This window comes from Eptatretus burgeri, chromosome 5 (assembly GCF_056783735.1).
Source record: "Eptatretus burgeri isolate ZD-2024b chromosome 5, Ebu_testis_v1, whole genome shotgun sequence".
Classification (NCBI taxonomy): Eukaryota; Metazoa; Chordata; class Myxini; order Myxiniformes; family Myxinidae; genus Eptatretus; species Eptatretus burgeri.
In genome coordinates, this window is record NC_140965.1 from 45,427,387 (window position 1) to 45,448,698 (window position 21,312).

Here is a 21,312-nt window from a genome sequence, read left to right on the forward strand (position 1 = left end):
TGCTTTGGCAGCACTGATGTTCTATATCGAGCATGGTTCATGATCTTATCTTTACAATCGTTTCATTTATCTTATTTTTTGTGGTGATGAGGACCCATTGTCCCTTATATAAAAAGACCACTGATCATTTCTCATCTTATAGTTTTCATCACTTCATTCGTGATCTTTGTGTCCTGTATGCCATTTAATAATTGCCAAATGAAAGGGGTGTTGGTGTTATAAATTACTTCTGATATGCCCATTTTTGCTGATAGCAGTTTAACCCTTTGAACCCTGAGCTTCTTGGACTTTCAGCTCTTCCATCCTGGGCTCACTGGGGGAAAATCCAGCCGCTATATGGAGGTTTGAATAGTGGCTGGTAAACTGGCCACGAAGGTTCAGAAGGTTAAAAGGGTTAAAAAAAAAATCTGTCAAATGGTTCAAAAGTCCCATGCGAGAATAGGCAACACACATCGGTCTCTTCTTTTCTTTTCTCTAAGCTGCGTGCCCAGACGATGAGAACAGCATGAACTGATGGTAAATGAATTCAGTTTAAGTTACTAAAACTACTGTAGAAATTTAGTAAACTGGCAATCTTCCGGAGAACACAACTTTTTGGCACGAACCTTCGACGTGACAATATTGTAATGGTCACTGGACTCAGACCAGTGTCCTGATACTAATCCAGCCAAACCAAAGTAGACTGTCGGATAGTCATGGTCAAATCTACCACCTGCATTTTTCCAAACTTGTGACGGACCGTAGAAACACTATACGTCGTCTGCCGGGAAAGGCAAATAGATCTTTGCTTCAGTTTTCGGCGTACCGAAAACTCCAACGAGAATCCGTTTCTACGAAAACTTCCCCGTTTATTCAGAATTATTCCTCTGAGCTTTTGCTGCCCCGACCCACCGCCGTCTTACTTTTGCCGCCCCAGCTCCAGCTGAATGCATTGGTAAGTGCAGTACCACAACTTATTGCTTTTTTTTTACATCATCATTAAAACATTTTCATTTATAAATTGATTTGAAACATTTATCATGTGGCACAATCATTATTAGTGCTATTACCAATATCACAACGAAGCCTTCATGTGTTGCTTATAAGTGAGCAATGGTGCCATCTGGCCCGAATGTCCATTTGAGCCATGTTATAATTATCCTATTTCGTGAGCTGTTTTGAGTGGCACTCGGTTTTCAGGAACCCTTACCGGGCGTTAATCAAGGTATAAGTGCATTTCCTAATGAACTACTCAATGTCCAGTGAGGAAATGGTATAATCTATCAACATCTCACCAGTAACACCATAGCAATTTAAACTTTTTTGTTTGTTTGAAAAATAAAATAAAATTCCGTGACAGGAGAGAGGATTATAACAAAGCAGCACTCAACGAAGCAGCGTTAATCATGGTATGAGTGTTTCGATATTTTATCAATGTGTAAGGTGTTTTCTTGAACATGCAGTTTGTTTTAATTGGTTTTCTTATTCAGGTTTGGAGTTCTGAAATCGCAGCACAAACTAATCGTTGTTCACAACCAATCGATCATAAATATGTACACTCATAATTTGTTGAAAATGAGCACACGAAGGGACGGAAAATGAAGTTTGTTTGTGTTTGTTTATTTTTCTGCTCTTATTTTGCAAATGAAAGTGTTCCCGATTGGTGTACTGTTTGTGTGTGTGTGTACATCAGGTGGAACGAGGGAGGGCAATAAACCTTTCAGGAAAAATTCGACATGGCAGCACAGAAGGAAGTTCAGTTGGGGTAAAGTGCATTCATTTTCTCTTAACTTCTGTAATTATCTTATTTACACCATGACTAATAATGGTAAACAATCGATGCACCACCTTGTATAAAAGAGTTGTGGTTTCCTAGATACAAATGGTCAAATGACTTGACGACCTCAATAAATTCTGAATTTTGGATTTTCAAAAATTAAATTCATTTATCGGAATGGAGATGCCCATTCTGATATAATCACTAATTGCCCTGTTTCTTGTATTGTCAGAACCTTCTTGTTGTTGTTTTGATAATATGAGAAAGTGGAGGTTCAAAGAAGATAAGTCGTATGTCGATCACACTGTAAGTTATCAGACAAAGTAGTACTTTGCCGGGGTGGTATACTTGGCAACATAATAACGTTCTTCCAGAACTGGCTGCTGTCATTAATATTGAGATGACTCGCCGAATCTTATTCATTCACTTAATTCTCTTATCGTGAAAGTTTGTGTTGTTTTTTTTTTTGTCATTGCCGAATTATTTGCTTCTTTATATTATGTTGCAGTCACGTTTGGTCCAGATAACTCAGCTCTAAATCTGTGAGTCTCATTAATGTGACCAGACGTGCCAGTCAACCCCACGGCTCCTAAGCAAGCGATCGGGCCTATGTGCCACGCTGTCGCCTGGTGGAGCCGCAGATTTGAGCGAGGCTCCCACCGAGTCACCACACGACCTCGTGATTAAGGAGGCCGAGCTTACCTCGTCACGTGATTACCTATGACCTTTACCTTATTCTCTGAGCCTCCATTCCACCATATGCCACCGCTTTGGTAAATGGAATGCACCACACGTAGACACCAAACAGTTTTATTTCCACAGTTCATATTTAGAATCACATATGTACATCAGCAATTATTCAAACACAAGCAAACATTTCCTTTATCCATACGTGGTACCTGTGAACCCTCAGAATATAGGGTATCCAGTTTTACTTAGCACTTGTACAATATGAGCCTGCTTTTATTTTGATGGGCACAGACGGAGAGACAGTTGGGAAAGCCAAGACTGACCCTCCACCCCCCCCACCCCCCGCCCCCTCCCGACTTGGTGCGATGGCTCCCAGAAACCGGCGTGTCCCTCCATGTGATTGCATGAGCTACACGATGCCCTGGTGTTTATTTGTTGTACCAGACACCGACGGCCATAAAGTCCATAAAGTCCAATAATGCAATACCCCCAAAGCACACTGAGATGAACGGCAGCTCGATCTCACCAACCCGAGCACACTCCCACGAGCGTGCCATGTTCCTCTGACTGGATCAAAGCGCAAGAAGCAAGGACTGGAACCCCGGGCAGAAGAGACCAGCTCTGAAAAGAGCCAAGCCATAAACTCTTGTTAAGCTCTCCTACTCGGACTTATTCCTCAACCTTCCCTCCCCCCCCCCCCCCAGAACACAACTGAGATGTTGATTATGGCCTTTTATTGTTTCTCCTCTGGAATCCTTTTGGATTGGCCCTAATTGGATGGTTATTTGGGGCGTGAACTCTTTCCAATCCGATCTGATTAGTGGCCTTATATCAGGGGGGGGGGTGGGTGATTGTATGTGGTGTGATTCCATTCGTTACCCGATTGGTCTCTGCCGTAGTGGGCATGCATCATTTCTGATCCGGTTTTGGACCAGAAAGGATGCATAATTTACGGTCAGTTCCCACTAGAGTTGAGGGATTAGATGGATTCGGGAAATAAACATTCAACATGATGGGCTAAAGGAGTTAGAAACACAATATGGAAAGGGGGGGGGGAGTAAACATCTATCTAATACATATGCAACGCATATAGTATAACCACATAAACATCGGACTTTTAAGTAAACGATATACAATACAAAATATCTCCATTTGACCATCTAAGACTCCCCAAGACCACAACTATATATATATATATATATATATATATATATATATATATATATATATATATATATATATATATATATATATATATATTACTAGCAGGGTTACCAGGGGGGGGGGGTTCCTGCGAAGTGTGATAAGCAAGAGAGCCCCTCGCACACCACAGACAAAATGGGTGACGAATGCTTTGTCCCACCATCACAGGCTGACCAGGTGTCCTGTGTGTTATGAGTCTGTCCCATTTAACACTTTCCCAGGACACTATTCGCACCCTGCCATAAATCAAATCGCCCGTGCACATGTGCGAGTTGCTCTGCAGAGATTGTGCAACAGTTAAAGCGACGGTTGTTTCTTCCGCTGAATCGTGCCGGGGGACACGGCACGGCACAGCACGGCACGACACGGCACAGCAGCATGGACAACCCGTAATTACAGTTCGAATACGGCAGTTGACTTCGAGTGTGGTGTCACCAAAAAGTGTGATGATGATGAAGAAGAAGAAGAAGATGTCGACTTTTAATCGTAAAATTACCGACTTTATAATTCGGAAAAAAAAGGCACGAGGGCTAGATTAGCGTCGAGGTGTTGTGGGCATTTGGGTTCCCCTTTAAGCTTTGTCAGGGGATGTGAAAAATGATATCAAATGTCCAGTCAGTCAGTCATGAATGTTTGTGTAAAAACTGTTGGACGGATGGAAGCCTCCGTGAGGGAGGCGGAAAGCGCCATCATTGTCGAGTTCCATTTCTCAGAACAAATTGATCCTTTACAGAGTTGTACAATGTTATATTTAAACCACTAGTGGGCCCGTTTGTCCGATGGACCAAATTTTCATTGGTCTTCACAGCCTTGTAGCATACCCACCTGCTGTCCTGCTTGAGCACGAGCTTGCTTTTCATGAAGCCCTAATGTGTTTGGGACCAGCGTGAGGATTATATTATGTTCGTTATTATTATTGCCATATGATACCACTATTCCTATTATTGTTGAATATATTATTAGTGTTAATAAATGCTTTGTTCCAATGTTATTGGTTTTGTTGTTTATTTTGTAATTCGAATGCCATGCCGTGGTAGGACATATTAAGCTGCTTTATATACCTTAATGTTCCATGCGTTTAAAACATGGGAATTCTAATAGATTTTTGTAGTATAGTCAAGTGTTGAAGGGTCTACAGGATCTTGGGTCTTCTGGTCCTCAAACTTTTGGGTCCTTGGGGACTTTTGGCTCCTTCGGCTCCTTCGGATCTCCAGCGGTGTTGAGGCTCTTGGGGGTCTTAAAAGATCTTCAAAGTTTGAAGGGGTCTCAGCAGTCTGAAGGGTCAAAAAGTACGTTCCAATAGTGTGTAATTAATGAATAGACGTACATAATTAATAGACAAAAATGACACACACACACACACACACACACACACACACACACACACACACACACACACACACACACACACACACACACACACACACACACACACACGCCTCACCCCTTTATAGTAGATACATCTTCAAGGACGGGCATGGCGTGGTGATTGCAAATAGGAACGTACTGAACACCACTTGCCACAGCACGAAGATGGTGAACGTATTATTTAGTTAGTGAGGTTCCAATTGTGCGTGGTCAGGCTCGCTGTGCAGTGAGACAATGGGTGGAAGACAGCTCGACTAATTAGGTGTGCTGGCCTTTAGCCGTGTTATATGTCGTGTGATATCTGTTAACCAATGATATTGCATATCAATGAAAAAGCCAGAAAAGTGATCTTTAAAGCCTCAGGTGGTGTATGAAAATACCCTGAGGACGATCCCCGGATTGTACTTGGGCTGTGTGCCAAATTTGGTGGTTGTCGGTCCAGCGGTCCTTGCAAAAAAACACGAACAAACAGACGAGCAGCCAGACATCCGATGAATCTTGTTTATTAGATTGAGAGATAGGGCCAAAACGATATACTATGTCGCATAATATTTCAAAAAGTTGTGGAGGGATTATGCCAAAACTAGGTGGATGAGTTGGGAGGTGATACGAACAAGCTGAATAGGTTTTGGAGGTACAGATCCAGATCCGGCTCATCAGTGGGATACAAGATGTAAACTGTTCAGCCTGTAGGAGGCATGGGCTCCACCAAGTTCTGTTATTATTATCCCGAGAACCAATGGTGTAACTCTCTCTGGTCTTTGACCATTGATTTTCAACCCTCGGCTTTGATCAGGTTCCTTTGCCTGAGAAAACCTCCCCCATCCTACATTTCCTTATTTTGCCCTGATGAAGAGTTGATGCTTGAAACATCAGCTACCCCTCATTTCTTACAGCAGCACATGTACTTTTATCAACTTTTCCTTGATAAAATTCATTATTGCTGCATTAACACGACTCTCTTTAAGCACTGTTGTGTTTATCTTGACAGTGTGCTGTTGTGTGCAAAGTTTTACATCGTACGTTGACAACTAATTGTAGGAAACGATCTTGTCGCTTTTGACATGAGTACAAAAGTAAGGTTGGGAGTACATGGCAGCAGAAGCCTTTATATGATAAAATTATGACACAAATGCCATAAACGACAAGAAACAAACTGAAAAAGCCAGAAAAGTTAATTTTAAGTTTGTGTTTTCAGAAAGCAAAGAGAGGGATGTCAGGGAATGGTCTCTGGAAATGGAGGGAAAAACGCATATACGCAGGGCAAGAGCAGCTACGGCCCGTGGTGAGCGCATCTGGCCAAACGGTGTCATCCCTTATGTTGTGGGAAATAATTTCACAGGTGAGTGAAATGGGGGCTGGGGGAGGCAAATGAAGTGGAAATTCTAAATGTGAACGTAAATGATAATCACATTTATATAAGAGAACTAATCACTTCCAAACCTCTCAAGACTCATGCACTGGGTGTGAGACTCACACAATTGCCCATGTGTCATGCACCCATGTATATAGTGATAAATGTCACATGTTTTGAATTTTCAGTGTTTCATGTTTAAAAAAAAAAATAAATACAAAAAAGCCACAAAGCCATACGTGGCAGATGTACACGGTTTGTGTCGCTGTGAAAATACCCTTGACATGATCGCCAGAAATGAGTTTGTCGCTCATTGGTCAGGTGTGCGCATTCTGACCAATCACTCTTTGCCTGATATACAAGGTCTCCACTTCTGCTCGATCACGTGGTTAATTTTAAGTTGTCAAATTTGAAAAGCTTGAACTCAGACGTGAGCAGCGATCTCCTGTGTGCGAAAAGTCAAAGTATTCTCGTGCTGCAAAATATATGAGCATATTAAACAAGGAATGGGTTCAAATTTATATTTATTAATTTCACGAAGACAAATCAGTCCTCAGTTTTATTGCAATGTTTGTCGCCGGACTTTGTCTTATGCCCACCAGTGGGATTTTGATGTGACGGGGCATTGAAACATCACATAAATAGTGCAAGAACAATGATGGCCATATGGAGTTGTTAATGGCACAAATCAAGCAGCAAACAAATGGCAAGTACATTTATTTTATGACTACTACAACGATGGCCCAAATTTCCTGGCTGGCCCCATAGGAATGTGAGAGTAAAGTTTTTAGCCTAAGTCTTTCACAAACCAGCTGGCCATGTCTGAAGTTTGATTGAAGGTGGCAGTAATTTAGAATTTGTTCTTGGTGATGGCGATAGCTCACTTTCCCTTCACAAAGGACACCCTGGGATCTTTCACGTTGAACAACTGACGCTGACAGATGGGACATCCAGTGTAACGTCCATCCAGTGTAACCGCGGGACGACACGCTTTTTGTCACAAAACCCTGCCTATGAAGCACTAATCGAACAGTTTATGGTTCGGTCTGGTGTCAAACCCAGGGTCGATACACTTCAGAGGTCAGTGCACTATCTCTGCACCATCCTCTCAATTTAAAGGATGTCTCTGTTCCAACATATTGTTTGTGGACACCAGATTTTGACAGTCATGGAGTTACTTGTTATTTATAGTAATTCATTGCAGTGTTTTTCAGATGCATTGATTGCAGACTCGACAGTTTGACGGTTTATTTGAAATTTATGGTTATCGATATTGTCAAGCAAAGATGCATTCCAAACATTTTTCCAGCTTTTTGAAAGATAACATTATTTTTGCAAAAGAAAAAAAAAACCTTATGATGAGGATTCATATTCAAAAATCAGGACACCACCTAATATAGCTCATGTCAAAGTATACCATAAAAGTTATACATTTTAGTAGATGACTACGGCATTAATGTCCTTGCAGTATACTCAGTGCAGGATTCTCTGAATCACATTATGTTTCTTTCTTTTGTCATTGCAATTATTGAGGACCAATTTTACAATGCCATTGACATGATCCCTTTGTATGGCACAGGAAGCCAGAAAGCCATGTTCCGGCAAGCAATGCGCCATTGGGAGAAGCACACGTGTGTGACTTTCATCGAGCGCACAGATCAGGAGAGCTACATTCTATTCACCTTCCGTCCTTGCGGGTATGGCAACAAAGCCAGCAATGACCACGACAAGTAGCATTTGTGCAATTGATCGTGCAAATTTTTCTATTTTAAGAGAATTATTGGCTATATTAAATGTGTAAAAATGAGCTCGTTAACATGTTAATTAATTGTTTTGCTACCATAAAATCTGACAAAGCACATGATGTAGTTAACCTGTCTCATCGAAGTGTTGTTAAAATCTGGCATTGTGATGAAGTAAATCAATGCTTGCACAACATCAGTCAAAACTTCTGTAAGTTGTTACAGTAACCTCTTGTTAAGGTATTGCAAAACTAGGCCTGAATTTGATTGAAATCCAGCTTGTCACTGGTTTCCTGTAAAGGTCCTATCACACCTTGACGATTTAGCCAACGTATGTCTTACGTATGCAAAATTGGGCTAAAACGCCGGCACACGTGTAATACGTTATGGGTAAGTTTGTATACGTTAAGAGCACGCTGAAAAACACTGCCATACGTCGTAGTACGCTGGCTTTCATCGTTGTACTTTGCGGTTGTCCTCAAATTTTAGCATACTTGAAATTTTACGACGTATGACTCACACCTTCCGCTATGCTAGCCATAAGTTGTAGGCACGTTATGCGATCGTTGACACACGTCGACACATGTTACTTGTAAGTTACTCATAAGTCGAAACACATCGAGGTAATGATTAGCGTACCCAAAACTTATTTATGACCTAGGAGTAACGTGTTGTAAGCACGTTACACGATCGTTGCACACACGTCGAGGCACGTTATGCGATCGTTAACACACGTCGAGGCACGTTACTTGTAAGTTACTCATAAGTCGAAACACGTCGAGGTAATGCTAGGCGTACCCAAAACGTATTTCTAACCTGAGTAACGTGCTTTGAACCTATGTGTAACGATTGACATCTTCCGGACAACCACAGAACTTACTGAACGTGTTTCTAATTTACAGCGACCGTATAATGGCGTATTGGCGGCGTTTAAAAAAAAAACAAAAAAAAACAATAACTTCCGATATTACGTCACGTCCGATTGCCTCTTCAGTTTGCTCATGTCTTATTCTTAGTTCCTCCTCTGTGAATATTTTCTGTTTGAGGATATTGTCACGTCGACTTCGAAACTTAAAAGCAAATGTCCGAATATATTTTAAAATTCGTGATAGAATAAATTAAAAATAAAAATAAAAAAACAACAACAACAACTTCAGATATTTCGTCACGTGCCTTCACGGAGCCAAGGAGAAAAAAAGAAAATTTGCCTTGACGGAGAAAATACGTTTCGGGGATGCTAAACATTACCTCGACGTGTTTCGACTTATGAGTAACTTATAAGGAACTAGTGTCGACGTGTGTCAACGATCGCATATCGTGCCTACAACTTATTCCCAGCGTAGCGGAACGTGTGAGCCATACGGCGAGTACGTCATAAAATTTTCAGCATGCTTGAAATTTCACAACGTACGAGACGTATCACGAAATATGACAGCATACTTCATCGTTTTTCAGCGTGCTCTTAACGTATACACAACTTACCCATAACGTATTTGACGTGTGCCAGCATTTTAGACACATTTTTCATAGGTCGGCATACGCTGGCTAAATCGTCAAGGTGTGACTGCAATGTTGACACTTCCAATTCTCAGGCGGTTATGATTTAAATCAGCGTGCGGCAGGTTTTTAACAGGCTCCGCCACGAGTTCGTCGGCGATACGTGCAGCGCGCTATGCCTAAGTTAAACTATCGTTGGGCATAGGTTGGGAACGCCGACAACAGGCTAAGCATTCGTTGGTATAAGTTATCTATAAGACAACGAAATGTTCTGTGCCCGTTTCTAACAAGTTATGCATATGACCAACACGTTATGAATACGACCAAAACTTCAAAAAAACATCAAAATTTCAGCGTACGCCAACGTTTTACATACATTTTTATACGTTGCCATTGCTTGCTAAATCGCCAAGGTGTGACAGCGCCTTACTACACACAGTACACTTATCCGAGGGCAATGAAGCAAATTTGCGTTCATGTTTTCTAAACTTTATGGCTTCTGCAAATTTATGTTTTCACTTTTGCATCATTTGTTTGGAAATGTAGATGATCACTCGAAAGAACTATATTCCATCCACTACTTGGAAAAAAAAAAAACTATACCGGTAGTTTGTTCCTTCAGTTTGCGGTTTTGTATATTCTTCTTCGTTCATATGCAGCACAAGCCTGCGGGGTAGCATCATTGGCTGTGGGCACGGCTGTGCTGCTGATACAATGCCCTCTGCTAGTTAAGACAGAAATTTGGAATTTGTTCGTGGTGCTGGTGATAGCTCGCCTATTCTTCGTGAAGGACAATGTGTGATCTTAAACTAGCATTCCATCTGCCAGCATCAGTTGGTATACATGAAATATCCATCCGTGGGATGGCACACACGACACATTTAAATCACCCTGCCTGTGAAACACTGGGGTAGCAGTTTATACAGTGCCTTCAGAAAGTATTCACTCCCCTTGACTTTTTCACATTTTGTTGCATTACAACCTGAATTTAAAATGGATTCGAATTAGATTTTTTTTTCTTTCACTGATCCACACAAAAAACTCCATAATATCAAAGTGGAATATATCTATTTTTTTTTTTAGAAATTTTTACAAATCAATTAAAAGTGAAAAGCTGAAATGTCTTGAGTCAATAAGTATTCAACCCCTTTGATGACACTCCAAATTTAGCTCAGGTGCACCACATTTCCTTTGATCATCCTTGAGATGTCTCCACAACTTGATTGGAGCCCATCTGTGGCCAATTCAATTGATTGGATGTGATTTATAAAGAAACACACCTTTCTATATCAGGTCCCACAGTTGACAATGCATGGCAGAGCAGAAACTCTACCATGACGTCCAAGAAAATGTACATAGAACTCCAAGATTTCATTGTGAGGAGGCATTGATCTGGGGAAGGGTATAAAACAATTTCTGTTGTTGAAAAGCACAGAAAGCTGTGTTGTTGAAAGCTCCCATGAGCACAGTGAGCTCTATCATTGGGAAATGGAAATAATATGGAACTACCCAGACTCTTCCTAGAACTGGCCGTTCAACCAAACTGAGCAACTGGACAAAAAGGATCTTGGCCATGGAGGTGATCAGGAACCAATTGACCACTCTGACAGAACTACGGAGTTCCTTGGCTGAGATGGGAGAACCTGCTGGAAGGACAACAGTCTCTGCAGCACTTCACAAATCTAGGCTTTATGGGAGAGTGGCCAGACGGAAGCCACTCCTGAGAAAAAGGCACATAACAGCACGTCTGGAATTTGCAAGAAGGCACATGAAAGGCTCAGAGCATGAGGCAAATGATTCTGTGTTCTGATGAGATGAAAACTTCACTCTTTGGCCTGAATGCAAAGCGTTACATCTGGCGGAAACCGAGCACAGCTCATCAGCCATCTAACACCATTCCTACCACCGTGAAGCATTGTGGTGGCAGCATCATTCTATGGGGATGCTTTCCTGTGGCAGGGATTGGGAGATTTGTCGAGACAGAGGAAACAATGAATGAAGCCAAATACAGGCAAATACTTGAGGAGAACCTGCTTCAGAGTGCAAAAGACCTGAGACTGGCAAAGATTTACATTTCAACAGGACAATGACTCAAAGCATACAGCCAAAGCAGCACTGGAATGGCTTCAGAACAGAATGTGATAGTCCTTGAGTGGCCCAGACTTGAATCCCATTGAGAATGTGTGGAAAGACTTGAAGATTGCTGTTCACCATCACTCCCCATCCAACTTGACAGAGCTTGAGTAAATCTCCAAGGAAGAATGGACAAAAATCTCCAAATCCAAATGTGCAAAGCTGATAGACAAACCCAAGAAGACTTGAAGGTGTAATCACTGCCAAAGGCGCTTTTATGAAGTATTGACTCGGGCTTGATTACTTATGTAAATTAGATATTTCAGCTTTTCATTTTCAATAACTTTGTAAAAATTTCCAACATGTTTTCACTTTGTCATTATGGGGTATTTTGTTTCGATCGGTGACAAAAAAGTCCCAATTTGATCCATTTTAAATTCAGGCTGCAGCACAACAAAATGTGAAAAAGTCAAGGGGTGTGAATACTTTTTGAATGCGCTGTAGCTGGGTCGGGATTTGAACCATGGATAGACATACCAAAACACTTTTAGAGGCGAGTGTGCATACCAAAAAGCCATCCTGTCAGCCCTTATATATGCTGATAAAACCTTTCGAGCCTAAAACATAATTTGGTAAAGGAAATTATAACTTACCTATTTCAGAAGGTGTTGATACCAAGTGAACAATGCTTCTTTGTACATACACCATCTGTCCTATTAGAAAGTATGGAGGAGGAAATTTTGACTAAAGAAATTCTCTGAGCTTTGTTATTGAACATCTCCATACATTTACTTCATCAATAATGCAATACCGTCTTCCTTTATTATAAAGTCTTTAATCAAAATCTATTTAAATGAGCCTTTCACTGTGCACAAATTGAAGGACTCAATTGCACAACATTGTAACAATTCAAAAACAATGTCCTGTCTTGTATCCCTTTCTGAACCCACGGGTCATGATATTGCAATTCCAGGTGAAATTTTGAGGCATATAACATAAAAACTTTTTTTATTTTTAAAATTCATTGACAAAATAATGAAGTACCCCATTTATAGTCAGGTGGTTTGCTTCTTCATGGAGTCCAGTGGACAAGCATCAGGCACCATTAAAGTATGTGTTTGTGGGGTTGGGGGGGGGGGGTGTCACAAGATCAAGGTACATGGTCAAACAAAGCTTGTCAAACTAATGCATGTGCACCTAGAGCCAAAGGCCAAAGCTTATGATCAAACAGGAAAATACATTTCCCCATTGATATAATGACGAGTGGACCCCAAATAGGAAACGTTTTTGGTATGACCGTGCATTTTCGTGTCCTATCTACTCGCATTAGTTTATGAACTTTAAAGCTCCACTGACGCATGCACTCTTACCAGCATATACCAACATCTTTCCAACAGACCACACTTACGGTACCAACTTGTGCCGGTGATTTCTAGTACATACAGAACATAGTAGAAAATATTGGTTATGATAAGAGCTTGCCACCTGGATGTAAGACACCTAATCTTGAAAAACTCAAGCTTGGGTTTAGTTATGCACCCCTTATTGTCTGGACTGTTAACCACTATTTGCTATCCTTTTGCTTACAAATAACATTTTCCTGTAGTTGAATGCCACATGTGATATTGTGACCCTCTGCTCTTGGTGTGCCTTGTAGGTGCTGTTCATATGTGGGAAGACGAGGTGGTGGACCTCAAGCCATTTCCATTGGGAAGAATTGTGACAAATTTGGCATCGTAGTACATGAGCTGGGTCATGTTATTGGCTTTTGGCATGAGCACACTAGGCCTGACCGAGACAACCACGTCACCATTATAAAAGCCAACATTCAACCTGGTGAGGATTTTTATGAGAACTGTAATTGTGCGAAATATAGTCATTTCCTACTGTAACTGGTTAAAGCTGCGAGGAAATACCAAGTTTGCTTATGATTGTGCTGCACAACTCGATAGATGAGAACATGGATCTGTTTGATAACTTCAAATTTGAAAAACTAACATGATAGCTAAAATCTTTGTAATGTTTGTACAGCACAGGTATTCTGAAGTTTATGACCTCCACCACTGAATGTGGAAGGTTATGTTTTCACCCCTGTCTGTGTCTGCCTCTGCCTGTCTGTCTACTTGTAAAATCGAAGATTTTTCAAGTACTGTATTTTGGTCAGTCGATTTTGTTGTACTGTCTGTTTTTGTCAATCACCTACAGGTCACAATTATAAAGCGATCATCATTAAACTTTACCAAGTTGTACAGGCCGTCTCAACTGAGAAGCTAATTGATTTTAAGGTCAAAGGTCATCTTGAGGTCAAATGTCTAAAATCGTCATTTTTCATCTGATTGACTTGAAAGTTGAACAGGATTTGCATATTGCATCACTGAATTGGGAAACCAACTATTTGAGGTCAGAAGGTTTCTGAGTATGCGCTTTACTGAGTGCCCTTCTAGTTTTCAAAGGTCAACTTGAGGTCAAACTTCTAAAATCATCAATTTTTATCTGATTAATATCCGACTAAGGAGACATATTCTCTCATGTTCACAGCGAGAAATAAACGGAGAGATTCCAGTACGATCGACTCATTTACTGCATGTCTAATGTGGCGCCTGCCCAGAGCACATACACAGCGTCCATGGCAACTGTAGCATTTGCTATTGGCTTCATTGGGAGAGTCCAAACACATAATGGAAAGGGGGTGGGGAGTCTGCTGAAAGTGGAATTGTATAATTGGCATACATTATTTATCCTTGTATGATATGACATCTCTTCTTTTATTTATTTATTTATTTATTTATTTAAAATGACAAACATGAACTGAGATACATGCCACTGAAAGAAACATTAAATGAGAAATGTGCGAAGAATATAACTTGCTCTAGTTTGGGGTTGTGACTCGCTGAGACGTTAACCATGGTGTAACCATAACTTAGAACGGCACTCGGTAGAGTGCATAAGTCCGCCAGGCTGAATGGTTGACGTTTTGAATCCCGCTGAGAGGTTAGGTCTGCATCCGGACCTGAACCAAAATCGAATCGGCTTGTTCTTGTTGCCTACCCAACTCATCCACCATGTTTTGTCATAACTCATCCATAACATTTTGAAATACCATGCTACGTATCGTTTTTGGCCCCATCTCTCAATGGTGAAGAATCACTTAAAATATTGTATCTGAATTTGGATCTTCAGCAAAATTGAATAAAATTGTCCATTTCATACACCCAATCCATCCACCAATGTTCGTCTGAATCTGTCTAACTTTTTGAGATGTCCTACTCACAGACAAACAGACAAGGGTGAATACATAACTTTTAGAATACTAGCAAACTCTTTAAATTTAGGAATCAATAAGTTACTATTCAGATGAGGATATCATCTCACATTCTTTGAACAGTTCAAATCAACACTTCACGGATCCAGTCTTTTAGTGGGTTTCACATGTCGCCCAGATCTTGCGGTGCGAGTGATTTCGGATGAAGTTCTGGTTACTGTGAGATGCGCTGGTGGAGTAGGGGAAGCAAATTCTATTGAGGGAGACCCAGGCTCCAGGCTTGTGTCCACTGGCATCGACTCAATCAAGCACAACTACAGGAGCAGCCTAGTTTTTAGCAGGTGTCTGTTTTTCCATAACACACTATGGAACTGCTGACACAAGACTATGGAACTGCAACAGACATAAGACACTGTCTGTTGCTGACTGGACTATGTATGACTTGAGACTTGCATGACTCGGTTTTACATGACTTGACATGACTCGTACCCTGGCTCGATTTCACACCCCATTTTACTTTATGTGAATGCCGTTGTTTACTTCCCGTTTCCCCAGAGGGTTGGCACTGTGATCCTGGTCGTACTTTTGCCTTTCCTGCAATTTTATTAGTTCTATTCTGACATCTGTCACAACTTTAGGTTGAAACAGATGTGCAGCTGTAAGTGATCTCAATTTTAGTCTTTGACTGTTCAGGGTCTGAGCAGGAGAGTATTTTGTTTCAATGATAGGAATATTCTGGTACTCAAATGATGCGATATATGGATTGTCTGCTTTTCTTAACAGATGTTTGTTTTTTCCCCAATAGTTTTCACTCATGCCATTAGAGGGTGGCCTGCCAAGAGTTAACTTATTCACTCTTATTTATGGATTTGCATGCCATTGATACATTTTTAACATCAATAATAGTCCTACTTATAATGTAGCATTGTCATGAAAGGCAGATCTTACCATTTAGTGTAATCCTTGCCCTTGCTTTCCCTTGCTGAGTTATTCAATATCGAGTTCTTAGTTTGACACTTTAAGTAGCACACTTGCCTCCTGAGTGTTCCGTTGTTAACTGGCTCCGAGAGGGACAGAGAACTGACCTTCATATGTGAAAATATCTGTTCACAGAGGTATGTAGATCTAAATGCTGAGGGCAGTGAAAATGTCACTTCATTCAAACAGTTAAATTTCACAGGCAGGGCCTTCCAACGGGTCAGGGCGGAGACCCCGTGATCTCTCTCAATCATCTCGGTAGCAGATCCCAAACATTCGAGGCCCATAAGACTGAGCATTTTTACTTGATGAGCTCCACTTTGAAATCCTCAACACCCGTCCACTGAAACACTGTCAAATCCATGTTGTTGTTATCAAAGTCGTCTGGTTTAATGAGAAAGGTAACCAATCGGGCCAAAACATTGGAAATCTTTAAATCTGACAGAAAATTCTGATTTGAGTTATTGGGTCTATATTTAAATCTGATGACACTGATGGTGCGATGTGTCGATAGTTCTTTAATATGTTTGAAATAGCGGAAAGTCAAGGTGTCAATGTCTTCAGGAGAAAAATGGCAAGATTCGCAAAAAATGCCTTCTGTGCTTCAAAAAGACCCATAACAGTTTGGCTTGCACCCTGCAGATGGAGGTTGAGTTTGTTTTGATGCGTGCTGATGTCAGTTAGAAACATTAGTTGCATTAACCATTTGTCACCAACCAGTTTGGGACAGTTTTGACATTTTTTTTTTGACAACTAATAAAATCCTCTTTATTTCCAGTGTCTCCAGAAAGTCTACACCCCCTTTTAAAATTTTCACCTTTTGTTGCCTTGTAGCCTGGAATCAAATTACATTAAACCAGACTTTTTCCACCTTTATTTACACATCGTAACCTGCAACTTCAAAGTGAACAAACGAATTCTACAAATTTCAGAAAATTAGTTAGGAATACAAAACTGGAATATCCATCCATCCATCCATCCATCCATCCATCCATCCATCCATCCACCCATCGGGACGATACTCTGTGCAGAGCGTTGGTGCTGCTTAAGCAGTCTCATTGGTTATTGGGCACAATCTTGGACGGGTCACCACTTCGACACAGGAAACCAGCAAGCTGGCACTCATTTTGCCGACCTTGGAAGGATGACAGGCCGAGTTAATGCCACCTGGTAATAATTCAACAGCCGAGTGGGATTTGAACTCAGGATCTTAGGATCCCAAGCCCACCACCCTAACCATTAAGCCAACACCAGGCATAGAATATCTTGGTTGGATAAGTGTCCACCACCCCATATTTTGGCAATTGTAAATTAGCTCAGATGTAACCAATCTCTGAAAAAAATCACATACTAAGTTAATTGGCCTCTGCCTATGTTAAATTGCAGTGATTCTGATTATTTCAGAATAAAGTCGGCTCTTCCTAAAGTTTTCCTCTCCTGGGTAGTGCATTTCACAACAAAGACTCAACCATGAACACTAAGGAGCTTTCAAAAGACCTCTGGGATAAAGTTGTGGAAAGGCAGAGATCAGGGGATGGGTACAAAAATATTTCAAAAGCCTTGAATATCCTTTGGAGCACAGTCAAGATGATCATTAAGAAGTGGAAGGCGTATAGTACCTCCAAAACCATGCCTAGATCAGGTCATCCCTCCAAACTGGATGACCAAGCAAGGAGGAGACTGATCAGAGAGGCTAATAGCAACTTTGAAAGAGATACATGCCTTGATGGCAAAGACTGGTCACTGTGTGCAGGTGGCAACAATACCCCAAGCACTTCACAAGTCCAACCTGGATGGAAGAGTGGCAAGAAGGAAGCCATCACTCAAGAACTCCACCTTGAGTCCCATTTGAGGTATGCAAAAAAAACCACTCTGGAGATTCTGAAGATTCGGATGACAAAATTTTGTGGTCTCAGAACAAATTTCCTGCGAATCAAGATTGACTGGACCTGCTAAATGTAATGTTGTACAGGCAGATCCGTTATTCATCTTGTTTTTTAAAAGTATTGTTGCGAATTCGCGCCCCGCCGGCGTGCGAACGACCGCGTGTAACCAATAGCAGCCGCTTCGCCCACCGAACGTGCAATTCAGTCGTGACCCTCTCGGAACAACGCCGGGAGCTAGTCACGGGTGGAGGTTTAACCTCACCACAACTCAGTCCGCATTCTACCCGCGTGAAATAGGGTCCGATCGCCGAATGGTCGATTTACCTAAGTACCCGCGCGGATGGCGTACCGAGGAGTTGTACCACGCCACAGGTCGACTCCGGGCACGAACCGCTTGAGCGGCTCGTTCCGTGCTCCAGGGATAACCGAGCAGAGTTATCTTCGACCTTGACGGTTCAGATTATTTACTGGGCATTTTAAACCCACTACCAATCCCTTATGTGATGCAAGATGGAGATTCAAACAAAGGAAAGGATGCAGCGAAACGGGGAACAATTGGACCAGCACATTTATTCCGTGCCACACGGCAGCACGGAAGGCACGTATATTACAGTCAAGCAAGAAAACACAATAAAAGCAAGCGAAGAGACACACACAGATCTACAACCGAATAATGCAATTCACACGGCAACACTTATAACAGTTCCACTTCACCAGACTGGTGCCACACACACACGTTTACACAGAACCCAAAAGAAATGGAGGTCGCGACTTCCCTGAGCGTGTCGAGTCCTTGGTGACCGTAACTCCGAGTCCCTCCGGCGTGGTCCACTGGGCTCATGCCTCACGCCTGCACGTATCGTCCGCCCGACAGGAACAATCACCAGGGACCAGGTTCGACGACCCGTGGCAATTTGACGACCTGCGCCAATTCGACAACCTTCACCCGACCACGACCAGACCCGAACGAACGACAGAACCTCAACCTCTTCCTCCGAATGAACGAAACCAAGAGCAAGGACTCCCCAACAATGCTCGACAATTCTCATTCAGGGACAAGGGACTGACGACCAGGGACTCTCTTCGCCCACGCCTTTTGCAGGGTGGGACTCCGCCCTTCACTCCGCCCCACGCCCCGCCCCGTTCTTGGCTCCTCCTTCCTTCGAGACGCTTCCAGAAAATGCCTCGAAGGGGGGCGTTCCTCTTCCCCGGCCGCGTCACACCGCGCATCTGCCAATCGGATGCCATCCGCCACCCTCCCCCTTTCTCACCAAGCGCGGGAAAAATGGTGGGAAAACCCCACAGGCGTTGTTGGTTTTCTTCTCCACGTGCCGTACGACGAGGGAAGGAAGATTCGTGCGGGAGATATTTGCGCGGGAGATCTTGGCGGGAGATATTTAAGCTGGAGTTTTGGGCGGGAGATGCCCCTTCACACCCTGGTTGCTGCTGCCACTCCGCTCCTTTCATCCGTCCCGCGGAGATCGTGACTGCACGGTGCTCGTTGAATGGCGAGTGGCGAAGATGGTGGTAGCATAGTTGTGGAAGGTGGCGTCGTGGTGTGAATGGCGTGATTGTTGGCATCGTGTCGTGAATGGCGTGATTGTTGAGATGTTGGTTGTGGCGATGTTCGTGGTTGTTCTTGCACTAAAATAACGACAGCAAAAGAAAAACGGCTAACTGAAGAATCGCAGCCTGAATGGATCACATATTCCCTCTATACAACGGGTTTAGGCTAACTACACATGGACTTACCGATATATCTTACCTGAGGACCCTTTATGGTGCAATGCGAATTTCCCAAGCCGTAACAGTATTATTATTATTATTATTATTATTGGGGAATATGATGCATCATCGGTTGAATGGTTACGCACTTGCATCATTTGGTGAATTTAAATAATTAATCAGTGTGTCAGTGGGTGCTGTGATGTCATGGTGTGCTTACTGCAGAATGCATTGCACAGCATCGGCCCATCCTTGTTTAGTTTGTATTGTGCGCATACTATATCTCCATACAGTACATATATCAACTGCCAGCAGGATGATGAGCATCAGCAATCGAAGAGGCTAATGACGAAGACTCTGTGACATGTTTTTAATCTCGCCAATGAGATTATTGAGACACGCCGCACTGAAGATGATCTTCCCGATGGATGAGCCAAGAAATCACGGATCGTACAGAACATCTCGTCATGTTAGCGGGAGATGTACGATGCGAAAGGTTATAGCAGCACATCATCCAAACTGGACTCTTTCTTTCTTTAGATGATTCAGGATTCATTAGCTCACCTGGAATGTCGTTACGGGGAGCTTTTGGGATGGTGCGCCCGTCCGTCCGTCCGTCCACAAACATTTGCAACTTCTCTGAAACTACACACTATTTTGATGAAACTTGACCACAGCCTTCATCACCCATGATGTACCAAAGTTTGTTGAAGGCATGAGAAAAGATGGGGGGGCGGGTTGCCATCCCCCCCAAAAAGGTATTTTCTCTCACATTGGTTCTTTGGTACATTTTGCTGATTCCATCTTGCATTGACTTCCTCCTCAGTGTGTCATTATTCTACCAGGTGAGCGCACAGGGGTATTGTCCCTATTTTTTTGAGATTGTCATGTCCACTGAGTGGTACTCAACTTTGCATGTGAATTACAGGAGTAGCACCAGCTGCCAATTCAATATGGTATTCACTCAGCATTTCTTTGAGTCCCTCAAACATACAATGAAATTCTTGCAACCATTTCTTCTTGTCCAGACAAGTCTCAGTTGCTGTGTAAATTTTCCAAACAAGATCCAACTGTGTGCACTCCTTTAATCCAAGGATGGGTGTAGAGATGACGCATTCGTGACAGACAGTAGCCTGCAAAAGTATTCACCCCCTTTCCAATAATACTACATTTAGATAAATTGTATAGAAACATTTTTTTCTCAAATGAACCTTTTTGTTCATAACTGAAGAGATCAAACTCAACAATGTTATAGTTGTAGGAGGTTACATGTCAGGGATAGCTGCAAAAAACATGTACAAATCAACATTCACAGGTTGTAAAAGTATTCAACCCCTGAGATCAGTACTTGGTGGAAGCACATTTGCAGCAATGACTGCTGTGAGTTTTGGGAAGGTCTCCACCAACTTTGTACAGTGAGATGGTGAAATATTTTCCCATTTTTCATGTGAAAATTGCTCCAGTTCTGCCATATTTGATGGGGATCGTCGATGGACTGCAATCTTCAAGTCTCGCTGTAAATGTTCAATTTGGTTCAAGTCAGGACTTTGACTGGGTCACTCAATAACATTTATTTTCTTCTTATTCAGCCACTCCTGTGTAGCTTTAGCTTTGTGCTTTGGATCATTGTCTTGCTGAAATGTGAATCTCCTACCCAGTTTCAGATTCATGGCTGACTCAAGCAGGTTTTCATCAAGGATTCTCCTGTACTTTGTACCGTCCATTGTCCCTTATATCCTGACAAGCTTGCCAGTCCCTGCTGATGAAAAGCAGCCCCA

At 42.1% G+C, this 21,312-nt stretch overlaps 1 protein-coding gene across 1 annotated transcript in view; it reads left to right on the forward strand.

Moving 5' to 3' along the window:
- Positions 1-21,312, forward strand: part of TLL2 (tolloid like 2) — a 245,338-nt gene that overhangs the window by 111,978 nt on the left and 112,048 nt on the right. Inside the window, exons 4-7 of the mRNA XM_085881680.1 lie at positions 1,673-1,744; positions 6,216-6,359; positions 7,951-8,068; positions 13,341-13,519. Coding sequence (XP_085737806.1) covers positions 1,673-1,744; positions 6,216-6,359; positions 7,951-8,068; positions 13,341-13,519 — 513 coding nt within the window. The remainder of the gene's footprint in view (positions 1-1,672; positions 1,745-6,215; positions 6,360-7,950; positions 8,069-13,340; positions 13,520-21,312) is intronic.